Source organism: Triturus cristatus, chromosome 8, assembly GCF_964204655.1.
Source record: "Triturus cristatus chromosome 8, aTriCri1.1, whole genome shotgun sequence".
NCBI classification, from domain to species: Eukaryota; Metazoa; Chordata; class Amphibia; order Caudata; family Salamandridae; genus Triturus; species Triturus cristatus.
The window spans coordinates 1,700,095,160-1,700,113,622 of NC_140591.1; the positions used below are offsets into that span (position 1 = coordinate 1,700,095,160).

Here is an 18,463-nt window from a genome sequence, read left to right on the forward strand (position 1 = left end):
CAAAAAATCCAAGCATTTGCACTCAAGTACAAAGATTTTTTTAACAGTAGATAGGCGAGTATTGTAACTGGAAAAAAGGTGATCAGGGAGAACAAACAGCACAGGCAGACCGTGCTATGATATTTATACCAACACATCACAAACAGTACATGCAAATATGAGAAACGGATGTCCAACCTTATGCACCATCACCTGCTTCAGAATAGCGTTGCATTTTTCATGAGAAGTAAGTAAAAGAATACCTAACTTGAAGATCTGATGAACACTAATGCCAACAGTCAACGTAGAAAACCAAACACTGACAAAGCCGGGCATTTAATGTGTATATGGAGAAAAATATTCAAAAATGCTAAGAAAGAAAGTGTTAGCACAGAGTGATTTTTTAATGTTTATTTTATGACCGAATCATGGCAGGCACTGTTAAATGGTTTTCTCATACATAATGGATCAGAAAACTAGCAGAAATATACACTCATGGTAAACCGAACGGCAATTGAGTAACTTGTGTTTCTACTGTCAGTTGGATTTTTTCTTCTCTCTGGTATGGCTTCTTTGGTGTATCTTTAGCTTTCCTTTTATACGAAAAGCTTTGCCACAGTCATCACATTTATGTGGTTTCTCGCCAGTATGGATGCGAAGGTGTAGCATTAGATGACTTTTTTTAAAGAAAGCTTTGTCACATTCAGTACATTTATATGGTTTTAGACCGCCATGGACTGCTTCATGTTCTTTTAGATTGCTTCTTGTAGTAAAAGCCTTGTCACAATTAATGCATTTATATGGTTTCTCACCAGTATGCACTCTCTGATGTGTAATCAGATATGCCTTTATAGTATAAGCTTTATCACATATAGTGCATTTATACGGTCTAAACCCTGTGTGGTGAGAGTAATGATTGTTAAGGGAGCTACAATTTCTAAAAGATCTGTTACATTCAGAACATTTATACGGTTTTTCACCTGTGTGAGTTCTCTGGTGCATCAGCAGAGGTCCCTTTGAAATGAAAGCCTTGTTACATTCAGAACATGTATGTGGTTTCTCCCCTGTGTGGCATTTCTGATGCATCGATAACTGAGACAAATGCTTGAAAGTCTTTTCACATTCAGAACAGTTGTATGGTTTTTCTCCTGTGTGATTTTTGTGGTGTGCCCCCAGTTCTGCTTTTGTTATGAAAGCCTTGTCACATTCAGTACATTTATATGGCTTCTCTCCAGTGTGGGTTTTCAGATGCACAGTCAGATGCCCCTTCTGTCTATAAGCTGCGCTACATTCAGAGCATTTAAAGGGCTTTTCCCCAGTATGAAATCTGTGATGTCTTAACAGATCTGCCTTTGTAATGCACGTCTTGTCGCATTCAGAACATTTATATGGTCTTAGTCCTGTGTGGCATGCCTGATGTCTTTTTAGACTACAATTTCTAAGGAAACATTTGTCGCATTCAGTGCATTTGTATGGTTTCTCCCTAGTATGTACTTTCTTATGTCGAGATAGCTGACACTTCAACTTGAAAGCTTTGCCACATTCAATACATTTATGTGGGTTCTTGCAGGTTCCAGTTCTCTGATGAACCTTAAGCTGCTTCTGTTTAATGAAAGCCTTGTGACACCCAGCACATTCATACGGTATGATTCCTGTGTGGCTTATCTGGTGAATCTTTAGACAACCTTTTGTACTGTATGCTTTTTGACATTCAGAACATTTATATGGCTTATCAATAGTGTGTCGTTTCCGATGAGTCACCATCAGCCACTCTGTAAGGAAGGCCTTGTCACATTCAGTACATTTATATGGTTTAAGTCCCCTGTGTACTGCTCTATGTCTGCTTAGGATATCATTTGTACTGAAGTCTTCGAAACACTCAAGACATGTATGTCTTTTCTTACCCATATGGATTTGATTGCGTAGTGGTGCTTGGCTCGATCTATCAAACGTCTTCTCACACTGCTTACAAGTGCATGTAGATTGAGCAGTGTGGCATGACTCAGGCTGTTTTTGGTGGGCCTTTCCAAATAAAGCTTTGCCACCTTTAGAACATATAGAATTTGTTTCCATCATGTATTTCCAAATATATTATTTGCTTGCAGGTATATTCTTCTTACAATTAGATTATGCATACAGTATCTCCATAGCCCAGATCTTTTGGTATGCCAAACAGCAATGCTTTAGGATGAAGATGGGGTCCGAGCTAGTTTCATGCGTCAGTGACTCCTGTGGAGATTTTAGATGCTCTTGTGTTGCCTTCAAAATACAATGCTGCTTTCCTGCCTAGTTGTGGGATTAAGTCCATGATATGATATAGAAATCTGAATGGTATCTTGTACATTTACTGATGCAGGAAGGTTGTTTCACATGCCTCTCTTTTTGCAAATATTGTCTTGGAGATGTTCTGAAGTCCCGCTTAGAATTGGCTTTTATGAAATCCAGCTGCATGTAGTTCATCAGTGTGGTACATTCATTGTATATTTTATCTGATGATCCAAAGTACCCTTTCACTGTAGTCACACCACGTTCATTACATGTAGATATCCTCTTTGGTACAAGATACTTGCTTTACAAAGAAGGTAAATGATTGCACTATCTCCACATTTTCTTTTTTCTAGTAGCATCTTTAAGTTGGAACTGGATTTTCATGTACCGAAGAAGCCTTTTCTCGGCCAATTGCTGCCTTAGATACGACTAGGACTATGGTGAGCACTATCATTGCTAGTGCTTGTTAGGACTTTTCTGAAATGTCTGAATGTCCTTTCTTTCTTAAGGGAATTCTTTAAGCAGCTGTGAAGAAAAAGACACACGGAATGAATAGTGTTCTCTGAGCTGCAAACAACCCTCCCTTAAATCACAATTTCAGTTCTGTATGTGAAACTCACAAAGGTTCCTCCAACATACCATACTAATAAAAAAAATGAAATATAATTGAAATGTGTTTATTAGACTAATATAGCACAGAGGTATGGTCAGCCTGGTATTTCCTCTCTCTTTCCTTCCCATCTCTCACTCAGTTTGAATTGATAAAGGCCACTAGATTTTTGAGACCGTAGGAGCACACCCTCTGCAGAGTAACATATAAAGATACATACCATCTACCTAATCACTCAATGCTCACGTAATAATACCCATGGAGTTACTTTATGATACTTTGTACAGAATTGGAGCAGGACCTTTGAATCTTTCAGCTACTTAATATTTGTAAACTTTGAACAAGTATCAGTATACACTCGATACCTCCAGGCTACAGCATTTTTATTCCACGCACATTTTGGCTGAATCCTCTGTTACAACTCCTAACATTTTTGAAGGCTCAATAAATTATATTTGTCTGTGCTAAGATTTCTGCGATTTAAATTGTGGTGATATATATGAAACGGTCATACAATTTTCAACATATACTTAGAAGACAATACTTGCAAATGTCTATATATCCTTAATACCATTTGTGCTATCAGTTCAAATATATTATTGTTGAATTAAAATCTATAAAATAAAAATAATAATAATAACTAATATTTGTAACAATAATAAACCTTTTCACTGCTGGACCTCCACCCCTCCCTCCTCCGTGTTAATGAAGCCTTTTTTTTTTTTTTTACTATTTGGAGTAGTTCGCGCTTAGACCTCCATCCTTTGGACCACTGCGCCTCTGGCCTGGTTGCCCCCTCGCTCCTCTACGCTCCTGCTCCAGAGCTCCTTGCTGAGTGTGATCTTCACCGCCGCTGATAGCAGCGCCCCAGCCGCCGCAGGGCCGCCCGCTCAGCCTGATCACGTTTTCCCACCGCTTCCTGCCTGCGGCCCTGCCCCCTCGCCAGACGATTGGTGGACGCGACCCCGCCTCCCAGCTGACCCGCCCTCCCGGATCCCTTCTTATGTCGCCCCCTCAGCGGCCGCGCAGCGGACGCGCGCAGCGGGAGCACCGACTGAGCGCCGAAGGTGCGCCAAAGGTAAGCCCGTCTGAGCCCGTCCGCGCCTGGATCGCGCCCAGTGCCAGGACCCCTGGCCCCCGCAGACCCCAGCCCACCCGCCGGACCTACGACGCCACCGAACTCTACGCACTCAATGCCGGAAGAATCCCGGGGTGCTACCGAGCCACCCAGAGACGCACCCACGGACCCTTCTGCTGCAACGCCTGCAAGTTCACCTGCATACGGACCTGCACCACTCCAGCAGTGCTCAAGAGCTCGACGAGCAACAGCAGCAGCCACCTAAAGTGCATCCTGCTCAACACCCGCTCCGTCCACAGACACGCCGTCGAGCTCTGGAACCTGCTCGACCCTACTTCACCAGACGTCGCCTTCCTCACGGAAACCTGGATGAACGCCTCTTCAGCGCCCGCCATCGCCATCCCAGACGGCTACAAGATCATCCGAAAGGACCGCATCAACCACACCGGAGGAGGCATCGCCATCGTCCACAGGAACACCATCCGCATCACGACCAACACCGACGACACCCTCGCAACTGCCGAGCACCTGCACTTTCAGGTCCACATCAACCCCAAGACCACCCTCAGAGGCACCCTCATCTACAGACCCCCGGGACAACGCACACAATTCAGCGAAGACATCGCCGACTTCATCAGCCCGCACGCCCTCTGCTCCGCTGACTACATCCTCCTAGGGGACCTCAACTTCCACCTGGAGAACAACAACGACCGCAACACCACCACCCTGCTGGACAACCTCGCCAACCTGGGACTCAAGCAGCTGGTGACCACCCCCACCCACTACGCCGGACACACACTCGACCCCGTCTTCTCATCCAGCAAGGACATCGCCTTCAGCCACGCCACCGGACTCCACTGGACGGACCACAGCTGCGTCCACTTCAGCTTCGGAAGGACCACGACCCACCACCACCAGCAACAGGTTGCACGCAGGAGCTGGAACAAGATCACAGCCGACCAGCTCACGACCTCCCTGAACATGAACCCTCCCACCAGCACAACGAACCCTAGCCAGGCGGCCACCAACCTCACGAAGTGGATCAGCGACTGCGCAGACGAGCTCGCCCCCCTGAGGACCCCGCCTAGCAGACCCGGCAGCAAGAAAGCCCCATGGTTCACCGACGAACTCAAGAGCTCCAAGAAGAACTGCCGAGCCCTCGAGAGAACCTGGCGCAGAGACCCAACACCGGACAACATGACTGCCCTCAAGCTCGCCACCCGAAAACACCACCAACTGATCCACGCCACCAAGAAAACTGCATTCAAGGAACGACTGGACAACAACGCACACAACAACAAGGAACTCTTCAACATCGTTAAAGAGCTCTCCAACCCCAACGCCGGAAACAACGACATCACCCCTTCGCAAGACCTCTGCAACTCCCTCGCCTCCTACTTCCACAACAAGATCGCGGACATACACAACAGCTTCAGCACTCAACCGACGAACGCCACGACCGAACCACCGCCCCCCACCACCACCCTCCGCGCCTGGACTCCGATCAGCACCGAAGACACCGTCCGCACGATGAACTCCATCCACTCCGGATCTCCGACCGACCCCTGCCCTCACCACGTCTTCAACAAGGCCGACGCTGTCATCGCACCCCACCTGCGGGACATCATCAACACATCCTTCGACACCGACACCTTCCCGGAGAGTTGGAAGCACGCTGAACTCAGCGCCCTACTCAAGAAGCCATCGGCCGACCCGACCGACCTCAAGAACTACCGCCCCATCTCGCTGCTCCCGTTTCCTGCAAAAGTCATCGAGAAGACCGTCAACAAGCAGCTGGCCGCCTTCCTCGAGACGAACGGATCCCTCGACCCCTCGCAGTCTGGCTTCCGGGCCAACCACAGCACCGAGACCGCCCTGATCGCAGCCACCGCTGACAGTCGAGCGCTGCTCGACAACGGAGAAACAGCGGCCTTCATCCTCCTTGACCTCTCCGCGGCCTTCGACACGGTCTGCCACCGTACCCTAGTACAACGCCTCAGCAACGTCGGAGTCCAGGAGAAGGCACTGGAGTGGATCATCTCCTTCCTCGCCGGAAGGACACAGAGTCTGTCTCCCTCCGTTCAGATCTGAAGCCACTGAAGTCATCTGCGGCGTCCCTCAAGGCTCCTCGCTCAGTCCAACCCTCTTCAACGTCTACATGAGCCCCCTCGCAGACATCGCACGCCAGCACAACCTCAACATCATCTCATACGCCGACGACACCCAGCTGATCCTCTCCCTCACCAACGACCCCGCCACCGCCAGAGCCAACCTTCACGAAGGGATGAAAGAGGTAGCCGAATGGATGAAGAACAGCCGCCTGAAACTGAACTCGGACAAGACGGAAGTCCTCATCCTGGGATCCTCACCCGCCGCTTGGGACGACTCCTGGTGGCCCCCCACCCTAGGCAGCGCACCCAAACCAACAGACCACGCACGCAACCTGGGCTTCATCCTGGACTCCTCCCTCTCCATGACCAGACAAGTCAACGCCGTCTCCTCGTCGTGCTTCAACATCCTGCGCATGCTACGTAAGATCTTCCGGTGGATCCCCACCGAGACCAGGAAGACGGTTACCCAGGCACAACTCATCCTGGACATCCCCCGTCGCAGCCACATCTCCGGACACCTGAGAGACCTGCACTGGCTCCCGGTCAACAAGAGAATCACCTTCCGTCTCCTCACCCACGCACACAAATCCCTACACAACCAAGGCCCAGGATACCTCAACAGCCGCCTCAACTTCTACGCTCCCAAACACCAGCTTCGATCGACCAGCCACGCCCTCGCCGCCGTCCCCCGCATCCGAAGAGCCACCACAGGGGGACGGTCCTTCTCCTACCTCGCCGCCAAGACATGGAACTCCCTCCCCACCCACCTCCGCCTGACCCAGGACCACCTCGCCTTCAGGAAGCAACTCAAGACCTGGCTGTTCGAGCAGTAGCGGACCCCCCCTCCCCCAGCGCCTTGAGACCCTCTGGGCTATATAAATGCGATGATTGATTTGTCCACATAAGCTATCCCAGCCAATTTTGCGTTCTTTTTTCCAACATCCTGGTGATTCATTTGAGTTTTTGGGTAAAAATAAGAAAAAAGGTGCTTTGGATAAAAGAATCTGGTCTTTTTTCATAAAAATGGCATCAACAAACGGTTTGATGTGCTAAAGTCACCATCTTCCCAGCTTTCAGGAACATGCAGAGCTGAGTATTAAAAGCACACATTTTTTTTACTAAAGTTTTGGCCTTTTTCATACAGGTAGATCATTTTTCCTATTTTTGGTGCTTTTAACCTACTTCTATTCTGTGGTGCAAACCAGTATGAAACCCATAGGTGATTTAGAAAAGCTATATATTTCTAAAATTCTGAATTCAGCAAGGGCTCAAATGTGTTTATCCCTCAGGGTTTTCCCAAAGAAACTAACTGTTGTAATAAAGAAATATTGAAAATGAGTAGGAATAACAGCCATTTGTGACAATGTTTTCATCTCTAACTTTTTATCCCCATGGCTGACTTCCAAAAGCAATATACCATTACGTCAGCTAGACCCTTCTGGTTGTGGGGATATATAGGGTATGTAGGTTCTCCCAGAACTCGAGGTACCCAGAGCCAACAACTGAGCCGCACCATACAATGGTTTATCATTGTGTATTCGGTATAGACCAATTCATATGGTGAAGTATGTAGTGTAAAAAGCGGTATCAAGGTCACCTATGTATTTCTGAAATTCGCACAAGATATGGAGTTTAGGAGCAGTGGTTATTTGTACATCTCTGAATTTGTCGGTACCTGAACAAGCATATAATTAAGATGGCATTTTTTTAAAATATCTAACTTCTCCCCAGCTGGGAAACATTTGGAAGACACAAATGCAATTGGTATTAATTATCCTATTCTATGTTTTCACATGTCTTCTGCTAGCAGATCACTTATGTGGGTAGTCCTAGTGCCCGCAACAGGATACAAACAAAAACACAACATAGCTACAATCAGATTTCCTACCACCTCCCGTTCCCCCACTTGTCCTGTGGCGGGTCCTACTACATGCGATAGGCAAGCAGCAAACCATGGTCAATGTAAGTCTCGCGGACTGACTCTCATTGACCCTGGTTTGATTTGTGCCTGTCGGGGGCACAAGGCCAAATCACATAAGTGAGGTAGCATTTTTATTGGGACAAGTGGGAGGAAAACTGGATGGGAGGAATTTTTTAGATTTCTGCTGATTCCTGAATTTTACGTCAGAAATGCAAGGTAAATGTGCAATTTTTGGCAAAGTCTGAGGTTTGAGGGCACTGTGGGTAAGAAACCATTATGGAATACACACAAGGCATACTACCCCAGACTCCCCTGGCGTCTAGTTTTCACACATGTATGGGTTTGGTAGGTTTCCCCCGGTGGCAGCTGACTCACTTAAGCCCACAAAGTGGAGCCATTCAGCAAAGAAGTAGGACGATATTTGGACTCTGCTATTCCTTATGAGAAAAAAAAAAACACACACACTTCCAAAATCAAAATTTCCCATCAAGCCAGAACGATAAAGATGCTTTAGTGCCAGGGGGGCAGAAGAGCTGTAATCATATTGGAGGTGGAGGCTACGCCTGATGTGTGGGTGAGTACCCACACCTAGTATGGGAAAAAACCTCCTTAGTGTCAAGTGGGCTCTCTGCTGGTCCCAGCGGGGCACTTTGGAGTTAACGACCGCTTATCTGCCCCCAAGTGGAGGATGAAGATAGACTGTTGCTGCTCATTTCAGCGGTCATGTTAGGTCCAATGCCTAAGCTGCCGCCCCAACCATTTCTCAACAAAAAAATCATCCCTAGTGTCTAGTGGGCTTTTTGCTTATCCCTTAGGGCATATTGGAGGTAACTCCCTCGAATATGCCCCAGGGGGACAGAACGACATTTCAGCCTGGAGGTAGGGAAGGGAGAGCATTAACCCATTGCCAGGGGAACTGCTTCCCCCTCCAAATATAATCCAGGGGCAGATTGGAGGAAAACACCTCCTATCTGCCCCCAATGGGTAGAGGGGCAGAAACAATGCTGGGGGTTATATGGGTGGGTGGGAACTAGGCCCGATGCCAACCATTGTACTTTAACAATAAATACCCTGGGTCTAGTGGCCTTTCTGCGCACCCCTTGCCCCAGGCAGACTGGGGGTAAGAACCGCCAATCTGCCACCGGAGGAACGGGTGGGGGGCGCTTACCACCCTCAAATATAGTCCCTGGTGGTCTACTGGGCGTTAGAGGAAGACATCTCCAATAGGCCCCTGATGGGGTAGAGGGACTGCTGGAGTCATTTAAAAAGGGTGGGGGCTAAGCCATATGCCTGGGTGAGCCACCCCACTATTTGTGCCCCCATTAAATAAACCTTGCTGTCTAGTGGGCTTTCTGCCCCTGGTGGTAGGGGGGCAGTCAGACTTTAGGGAACGTGGAGCACTACCCCATTGCTGGGGATGGGGGGTGTTGCTCCCTCTCCCAAAAGAGCCCCTAGGGACAAGTGGAGTGGATTCCTGATTGGGGGTCGCCCTCCTGTGGCGATACCCAAGCAGGGATCCACTATGTGAAGGTACACTTGAAAGGAGAGAGTCTCCCCTTTCCAACGATACCTCTTGTGTGTCCTTCGGTGCTCAGGGGCTGATATATGCCTCCGAGCACTAAAGCTGAATGGCTCATTCAACTTTCAATTTTTCTCAAATAACATCCGTGTGCCGATCTGCGTTTCACAGAAAAAAATTAAATAGCCTCACGAGCCAGGGAAGCTCTTGCCCAGCTCCAGAGGCTAAAATAAATAAAAGGAAATCCCTCCTGTGCTCACACCAGTGGAATTTCCTATCTCCGGTGTGAGTAACAAAAAATAATGACAAAGTTGCCAGTACTGATATTTTCTTTTGAAAAATTCAAAAAGGTGCATAGCCTTGGACCCCCTGGCGGAGTGGCTGCGGTGGGAACCTTCTATTCGTGGTCTCCGCTGGACCCCCGAGTATGAAGACCGCGTATCTCTATACGCTGACGATATTCTCCTGTACCTGGCTTCCCCACGTAAATCACTGATAGTACTGGTTGATGTATTGCATTCATTTGGTCGTAACTCCGGCCTTGTCATCAACTGGGCTAAATCGTGCGTGTATGTTCTTTCTGGGGAGGCTCCTATCCTTCCGCGGGGCTGTCCTATCCAGATCGCCCCGCAGGGATTTAGGTACCTAGGTATCTTCCTCACCCTGGACGCGGAGGCCCGGTATGATCGAAACCTGCTTCCCCCCCTCCAGCGCCTGAAGGAGGATGTCGCGCGTTGGCGGCGTTTGCCGCTCGGCCGGGCGGCATTGTTTAAGATGATGTCGCTGCCGCGTTTCCTGTACGCTCTGCAGAATACAATGGACCTCGTCCCGGTGCGCTACTTCCGCGAGGTGGAGAGTTTGCAACGCCGCCTGTTCTGGGACGGGAGACCGCGTATCGCCCTGGCGAAGCTGACGCTCCCGTGGTATGACGGGGGGATTGCCCTCCCGGATATTAAACGGTATTATTGGGCCTCCCAGCTGGCTGCGATTAATCACGGCCTATACGGGCCCGCCCTAAACCTGGCCTTTGAAATGGATAAGATGCTACTGCCGGGTGGTGACTATAATCGAGCGCTCTACTCCAGCTCGCTCGACACACGTCTGACGGGCCCCACGCGTGTCATGGTACGAGTGTGGCACGCGGCTAATGTAGCGATGGGGTGGAAGGATCGTTTGACCCGGGCGTCACCACTGTACGCATCTGGGCTCCCTGTGGACCTCGAAGGGCTTCGAGAAGTGGGACATGATAGGCATCAGCAGGGTGGGGGATCTCTGGACGAGGGGGGGATTCAAAACGTTCGAGATGCTGCAGACGGAATTCCAGTTGCAAGACAGGGAGTACTTTCGGTATATGCAGATCCGTCATGCACTATGCTCCGCCTTCCCGGACGTCGCCTCCATCCCGGAGTACTCCCCTCTGGAGGATAGAGTGCTGGATGGACATGTACCGGAAAGCACGATCTCGTTAATTTATAAAAAACTGATTAATGACCGCTCGGGATTGCTGATTGATCTTCGCGAGGCTTGGGTTGCCGATGGATTGGAGCTGGACGACGAGGACTGGGTCTCTGCGGTGGCCTCCCCGAAAGAGGTGGCCATACCGGCCCGCCTTCGCTTCGTCCAGCTCAAGATACTCCATAGGGTCTACATAACGGGGCCAAGGCTATTGCGTATGGGCTATGCTGTGGCCGGGTTGTGTAAGCGTGGGTGTGGTTCTTTGGGGACCTTTCTTCATATTTTGTGGGAATGCCCAGAGGTGGAGCGATTCTGGCGTGGTGTGCATGAGGTCCTGCGGGTGGTTACGCGTGTGCCGCTGCTGCCTGAGGCGAGGAGATTCCTGTTGAACGTGTGGGAACCAACCGACTATTCGGCGCCACAGACGTGGTGGGTGACTCTGGGATATATGGTGGCCAAGCGCGATATTGATCAACTGTCGGGTTCCCAGAGGTCCCCGACTGTTTCGGCCTGGAAGGAAAATATGGACTGGTGCATGTTTCGGGAAAAGGTGGTGTATGTAGCGAGAGGTAAGCCTGGGACATGGGTGAAAGTATGGGGCCCCTGGAACGCCTACCGCGGGGGAATCTGTGCCCCGCCGTTATTGCCCGATCCATCGCCTGCCCCGTCCCCTTAGCCGGTTTCGCTCTCTGGTACCGGGCATTGAGCCCACCCAGTCCCTGTTCTGACCTTCTCCCCCCCTTGATACTTCTATGGATTGGTAGGGTCCCCCTTCTAGGGGAGCACATGCCGCTGTTTTCGATCGTGGGTTGCCTTGTGGTTTGATTTTGTTTGTTGTTATTTATGTTAAAAAGAAACCGTCATGTGGGGTCCGGATGGTGTGGCCATCAACGCGGCTAGCTCCTGTACGTTTCCCTTTGCCGCAGCATGCGTTCTACTGTGTGTATCATATGCTCCTCTTGTTTGCTAGCGGCCGGCCTGAAGGTTGTAGGCCCATCTTTGTATATTCTTTGAACTTTGTAATAAACGGTTTCAAAAAAAAAAAAAAAAGGTGCATAGACTTCAATCAATGTCACCCGAAACTATTTTTATCAGAAATACTTTTTTATTAAATTTCATAAGCGGGAACACATTTATCTTTTCATTAGAAATGTGGATCTCTTTATGAACAACAAGACGCAAAAAACACATTGATTCAACATTTATACAATACAAACAATGAATGAATGAAAAACCTATTGACAAAACACCTAAATAACACATTCATTTGACAACAGTCAGACCTAAACTAGGACGACATAAAACAAATAACAGAGAACAAATCGACATTCATAAAATAAACATTGGTTTGATTACATACATTTTTTGAGAGATACCGCAATTTGGTCAACAAACAGTGTGAATTTTTTAAAAGAACGGGTGTCTGCACTAAAAAGATGTAATAGATTTGAATAATTTTATAGACCAGGCAGAAATCACGAACATAAATTTATAGCCACACTTGTTTGTAAAGAAATAGTCGACGTGTTTCGAACCCCACGTGTATCAGATAGGGGTTCTCTTCAGGACCACATACTGAAATAGAAAAAACAAAGGAGGGGAGGGTTTAATCTCAAATAACTAAAAAGAAAAAAAGGAAAGAAAAAACCTCCAAGGATCAGTATAAAAAAACGCACCATCTGCTTACCTATTAATAGAGATCAGCTGATCTCACATCCAACTCAAAAGTCTTCTAATCCTAATTCTGATTATAACAGAAGAAAGACCAAGTGTCAGGGGTGGTAGAAACGAATCTAAAGTGTGATGTCAAAGATTTGTTATAAAAGTGCAACTAAGTTCAAATGAACTTACTTAATGTCCGGCAGTCAACGTCCTGTGGAGTTTGTTTAAACGAAGCTTTATAGATTGGTGAGACCTGGTAATGGTAAAGGACAACCTGTCATCAAGGGGCAGAAAGACGCTTACGTTTTTTAGAGGAATGTTCTACAGTCGATGAGCACATACCTTTTGTGTGTAGGTATTTACGGGATGCTCTCCTCAATGTCCATTATTTGTTGAATCTGTAGGCAAAAAATTATTGGTATTAAATTCCTATTAAATAATGTGCCAGTTGATCCTGAGGGTGCCTGGTCTATTTATGTAAGGCCGAGGCGAGCATTTCTAAAAAAGCAAGCCTGTGCAGCTCTAGTTGTGAGGCGGCCAGATCTATTTGTGGAACGCCGAGTCGGGGCACTTCTGAGAAGCAGGCTTTTGCGAATCTAATGTGCTAAAATTAAATAAAGTTGAAACGGTACTTAAAATATAACTAGACCAAATACCTTATATTGAAAAGTTTGACATCTGTCCGGTGTCCCTCTTTGGCTCGCTTTCTAATTCGTCGCGGTTGCAATTCTTGTGGTGAATCACTTCCGATTTAAAAGGAGAACGCTTCCGGGTTGCTTGGACGTGTGAGAAGTTCAGAATAATTCGGCTTACAGAATTCTGGGAGTTGTAGTTCCCAATGTCCAGATCACTTATTTTAAAACCATTTAAGGTTCAGAGGGCTTGCGCTTCGATTTAGGACCTCATGGCAACTAAAGATGTTACGATGTCACACGCCTTATTACTATTTTAAGGCCTGTAAATTTCAGATAGTTAATTCAAGCCGTCCACTGCTGTGTTGAACTTAATTATAAGTTGCGCTTCCCGTTGGGTCAGTTTTAGGTCTAAATCACCACCACAAGGGTTTTTGAAATGACTGTCCACTTCAAATCTTTTTTCAAACGGTTGTTAGTTTTCCAATGGTTCACCAGGGGAGCGGATTGTACATTTTTCCTAATTCTAGACTTATGTTGTGAGATCCCTTGTCTCACTTCTTGGTTTGTTTTTCCAACGTACAGTTTGCAGCAAGGGCATAAAATGCCATAAACAACTTTTCTAGTTTTGCAGTTAGACTCATGTTTCCAATTTATGGTCTTGTGAGAAAACAAGGAACGTTCTATAGTTTTTAAAAAAAATTATTTTATTGATTTTAAACCAAGGTGGACAGACAAAAATGAAAAACATTTCAGGATCTTGTCTTCAAACCCACAACTTCCCCCCCTTCCCAGAGTCCTCTCCCCAGGCAGACCAAAAGCCAAATTACAATACATGTCGGACCACTAGACATCCATCTATACCACCTAATGCCAAAATCCAGGTCCATAAAAAACTTTTGTTCCCTCCAAGTAGTCCAGAGGAGAGCACGATGTCCAACTCCAGGCTCAGCCAGAATCCATAAGCGACCGCTGAGTAGTCAAACCCCTCTGTACCTCCCACGAGCTGAAGAATCATTGGAGCCTAAAAACGGCCCCAGTGAAAAAAAAAACAAAAAAAACACAGCAGATATGGGTGAGACATCAGATATTCTGTCAAGGGGGCCCAAAAATCCTTAGGACGCGAGGACTCAGGCAGTTCCTCCTCATAAATCTGTAGTTGGTTCCTACAATACACCAAATCACGGAGCCACTTCTTTATAGTAGGTGACGCTGTCGCACCCCAGCACTGCGCCACCACCCTTTTAGAGAGAAGAGTGGATACTGCAACAATTCGTTTATTGCAGGGCTTAAGGCGCTTAATATAGCCTAGCAAGCAGACCTCAGGAGAGCAACACACAGGTTCCAGCACCACATCCGAAAGAATAGCCACCACCGCAGTCCAGAACGCATACACCCTCGAACACACCCAGGCAACATGAATAAAGTCTGCGTCCGCCGCCCCACACCGCACACAATTAGCAGTATCTTGGAGACCATATCTGTATAACTGAAAGGGGGAGTAATATACCCGATGAAGAAACTTATTAGCAGTGAGACGACCTGTAAGTTGACAGCACGTTTTCCAGATATCCGGTGTAAGAGGAGCGCCCAGCACCAACCGCCAACGCACATAAGAGGGATGCTCGTCCAGATCACGTTCACGCAAAGAGGCATTATAGAGCCGTGTAATTAGCTTTTTGCGGCTCTCCCCAGTCAGCAGCACCTGCAATGCTCGCAGAGCAGTGAGCTCAGCAGGGTAATCCGGATACGCCGCACAAACCGCTGGACGGACCCGGATGTATGTGAAGGTAAACATAAAATCACGCTCTGTACCGTTCTGCACCTCTGATAGTGTTGTAAAGCGTCACCCCGCATATAAATCACCCAAGCGAGTAAAGCCCGCTGCAGCCAATGCCCGTACGGCAGGCAACTCCCTTGCCGCAGAGATTCCAGGGTGCGATGCAAGAGGTAGAGATGGCGCATACATATAGGGAGGCCGCACCCTCGCAGCACGCATGCGCCAAGCCCATGCCGTACACTGCGTGGGGTTGATCTCGGACAGTGGACCACCCGACCCACCCGAGAGTGTCACCTCCTGCAATGAACCAGGAAGCACCGCGTCCGCTTCAATAGCCACATGGGGCTGATACCTCAGCGGGAAGTACCAATAGTTTGGAAACTGCACCTGGGCACATAGATAATAGAGGCGAAGATCAGGAGCCTCGAAGCCTCTCCGATCAAAAAGCTGTACCAGTGTGTCCCATTTACACCTGGGCTTCTTACCTCCCCAGGCAAATGTTAACAATGTAGACTGAAGGGTGCGGAACAACACAATGTTCAATTTTATAGGAATATTGACGAACAATTACAGCATCTTGGGCAGAAACACCATCTTGACAACCGCAATCCTATCAGCCAGGGAGAGGGGCAAATGTGCCCATCTCGTGGCCAATTCTGAAATACGGGTAATCGTGCGGCCGTAATTCTCAGTGACAACCATATCCGGGTCCCTGTCTACCCAGACAATTCACGGGATCAGATGTCCACACCAATGGGAAGTCCAGCTCTATTTCTTTAGTACCGGCAGTTAGCGGAAACACCACGGATTTGGACCAGTTTATCCCTAGGCCAGAGAAGCGCTCAAACTGTACGTACTCCCGGAGCATCGCAGATAAATGGACCGCCGGTTCACGAACATATAGTAGCATGTCATCTGCATAAAGAGAGACTATCAGTGGCCGTTGTCGGAACCGAAGGGCAGCTGCAGCGTGCTTTTGACGCAGCTTACAGGCAAGGGGTTCCAGTGCTAGAGCGAAAAGCATAGGTGACAACGGGCACCCCTGCTGTGTACCTCACCTGATGGGAAATAAGGATGACACCCACCCGTTAACCCGCACTCGGGCAACAGGTTCACTGTACAGTACTCGTAACCACTGCAAATAGAAAGGGGGAAACCCCATTCTACTCAGAACAGTAACATAAACGGCCACTGCAGAGAATCAAAGGCCATAGCTGCGTCTAGCAGCACAGCCACAGCTTGAAAATCCGGCTCAAAATAATGCAGAGAAGAGCGTGCGCAGATTATGCGTAGTGGAGCGCTCCATGACGAACCCAGACTGATCCGGCAAGACCAACAGTGGAACCAAAGGTTGGATTCTGAGAGCTATCATGTTTGCCAAGATCTTGGCGTCAATATTGATAATTGAAAGAGGTTGATACGACGCGCACGGATTGGCCGGCTTATCCGGCTTCAGCAGTGTGACCAGCAGAGCCTCCCGGAGCGAAGGCGGTAAAGTCCCTGTCTCGTAGGCCTCAGCATAGACTGCCAGGAGTCGAGGAGCGAGATCAGCTACATAGCCCTTATAAAATTCGCTGGGGAGACCGTCCGGACCCGCAGCTTTGTAGGTGGGTAGAGCCATAATGGCCTCCTTAACATCTTCCTCGTCGAATGGCCGCACCAAGTACTCCCGATGCCGAACGGACAGCCATTCAAGCGCTACATCATCAAGGTATTCATGTATCTCCTCCTCCGGTGGAGACTCCCCAGTGGAATACAGGCGAGTATAAAATTGCAAGACTATATCACAGAGGTCAGCGGTCGAGTGCCGAATCTCACCCGCTTCCGTCAGGAGCTCAGTTATGTGTTCCTGACTGCGCGGCTCAGACAGCCTCTGCGCCAAAGATCTACCGGGGCGGCCACCCTCACCATAGTATCGGGCAGTGCAACGCCGGGAGCGATGCAGTAACTCTTGGTCCACCGTCTCATTATGGTCCGTGACCAGTTCCCGCAAAGCGGCAAGTTTAGCAGGGGTTGGATCAGCGTCCTAATCGCGCTCCAACTCTGAGATGTCAGATTCTAATTTCCTTATCCGGCGCCGAATATCCCTCAACACCCCGGACTGGGCACTTATGCATGCCCCCCCGTACAGTAACTTTAAATGCTTCCCAGAGCATCCCTGCGCTGTCCACTGCACCCTCATTTTCACTAAAAAAAGTTTGATTGCATTCACGATAGTCCGCTTAAACACCGGATCCCTGAGCTCGGAAGGCTGCAGTGCTATGCCCAGGGAGCTGTAATGCGAGTAGCACCAGGGAGTGATCTGACAGAGTGGGAGCCTCATGTGAGACAGAAGTCGTCCAGGTACAAACCTTCTCTGAGACCAACCAAAAATCAATGCGGGACCACGACCCATGCACAGAGGATGCGAACGTACTCTCCCGACCAGCGGGATGATGCCTACGCCAGACATCTTGTAAATGGCCGGTGTCTAGAAGCCCCAACAACACATCCGCCGCTCGTCTGGGACGGGTAACATCTAAACACAAATCAAAGTCCCCCCCTCCCCCCCGATGACCGACGCCGAGGGGAACAGCGACACACGACGCCATACATCGGAGTAAAACGCAGGGTCATCGACATTCGGCCCATAAACATTTACAATCAGCACACTCTCTCCAGCCAATCGCCCATGCACTATCGCAACTCGACCACAGACATCCGTTTCAGAACCAATCACTGTGAAAAGGACCCCTTTCTTAACCAGGATCAACACACCCCTAGAATAGGTAGAGTAGGAAGAGGAGATCCGCACACCTGCCCAACGGGCGCCCACTTTAGAAGCCGATGCCCCAGACAGGTGAGTCTCTTGTAGAAGGGCAACCTGCACGCCCAAGCGGTCTAAATGTGCAAACACTGCTCTAATTTTTTGGGGCATATTTAAGCCTTGAACATTCCAGTTAAGGAATCTGATCCCACTAGTCATCCTGGAGGGCTTGGTAGAGATGCACCCATGTATAGATATCCGGTAGATGGCATCCAGAAAAAACACTCTTGGCTTTGGTCCGACAAGAAGCAAACAACATTCTGCCTATGTAACAACAGACCCCACCCCACCCACACCAACATGCCAAAGCCATCCCACTCCCCATCCCAAGCCCCCCCCCCCACCACCCAACAACCCACAAGTCAATTTGGGGTATACCCATTGTCGGGGGGCACCCAGAGCTTCTAGCCTCCCGAATAGGGGAGGTGGCCGAGCGTGGGCAACATATGAATCTGCATGCAGAGAACGACCGTGACAGAAAGTCTGAAGCGGAAGTCCAGAGTTCCCGGGTGCCAAGGACTTGAAAGATGAAGGCGCCACCCCGCCAGCAACCTAGTGCCATTGACCATTAACCCATAGAGGGCGCACAATTCAACCCAGGAGAGGTAGGCCACAGGATCAGAGGAGAGGCCCACAGGGTGA

At 48.8% G+C, this 18,463-nt stretch overlaps 1 protein-coding gene across 2 annotated transcripts in view; it reads right to left on the reverse strand.

Moving 5' to 3' along the window:
* Positions 1–375: 375 nt before the first annotated feature.
* The window catches only part of LOC146808643 (uncharacterized), a 153,394-nt gene continuing 135,306 nt past the window's right edge, over positions 376–18,463 (reverse strand). For both annotated transcript variants that reach the window (XR_014968023.1, XM_085623673.1), the window contains one exon: positions 376–2,772. Coding sequence is in view for 1 of the 2 variants with exons in the window: in XM_085623673.1 (XP_085479799.1) it covers positions 517–2,055 (1,539 nt within the window). In the remaining variant the exon portion in view is untranslated. The remainder of the gene's footprint in view (positions 2,773–18,463) is intronic.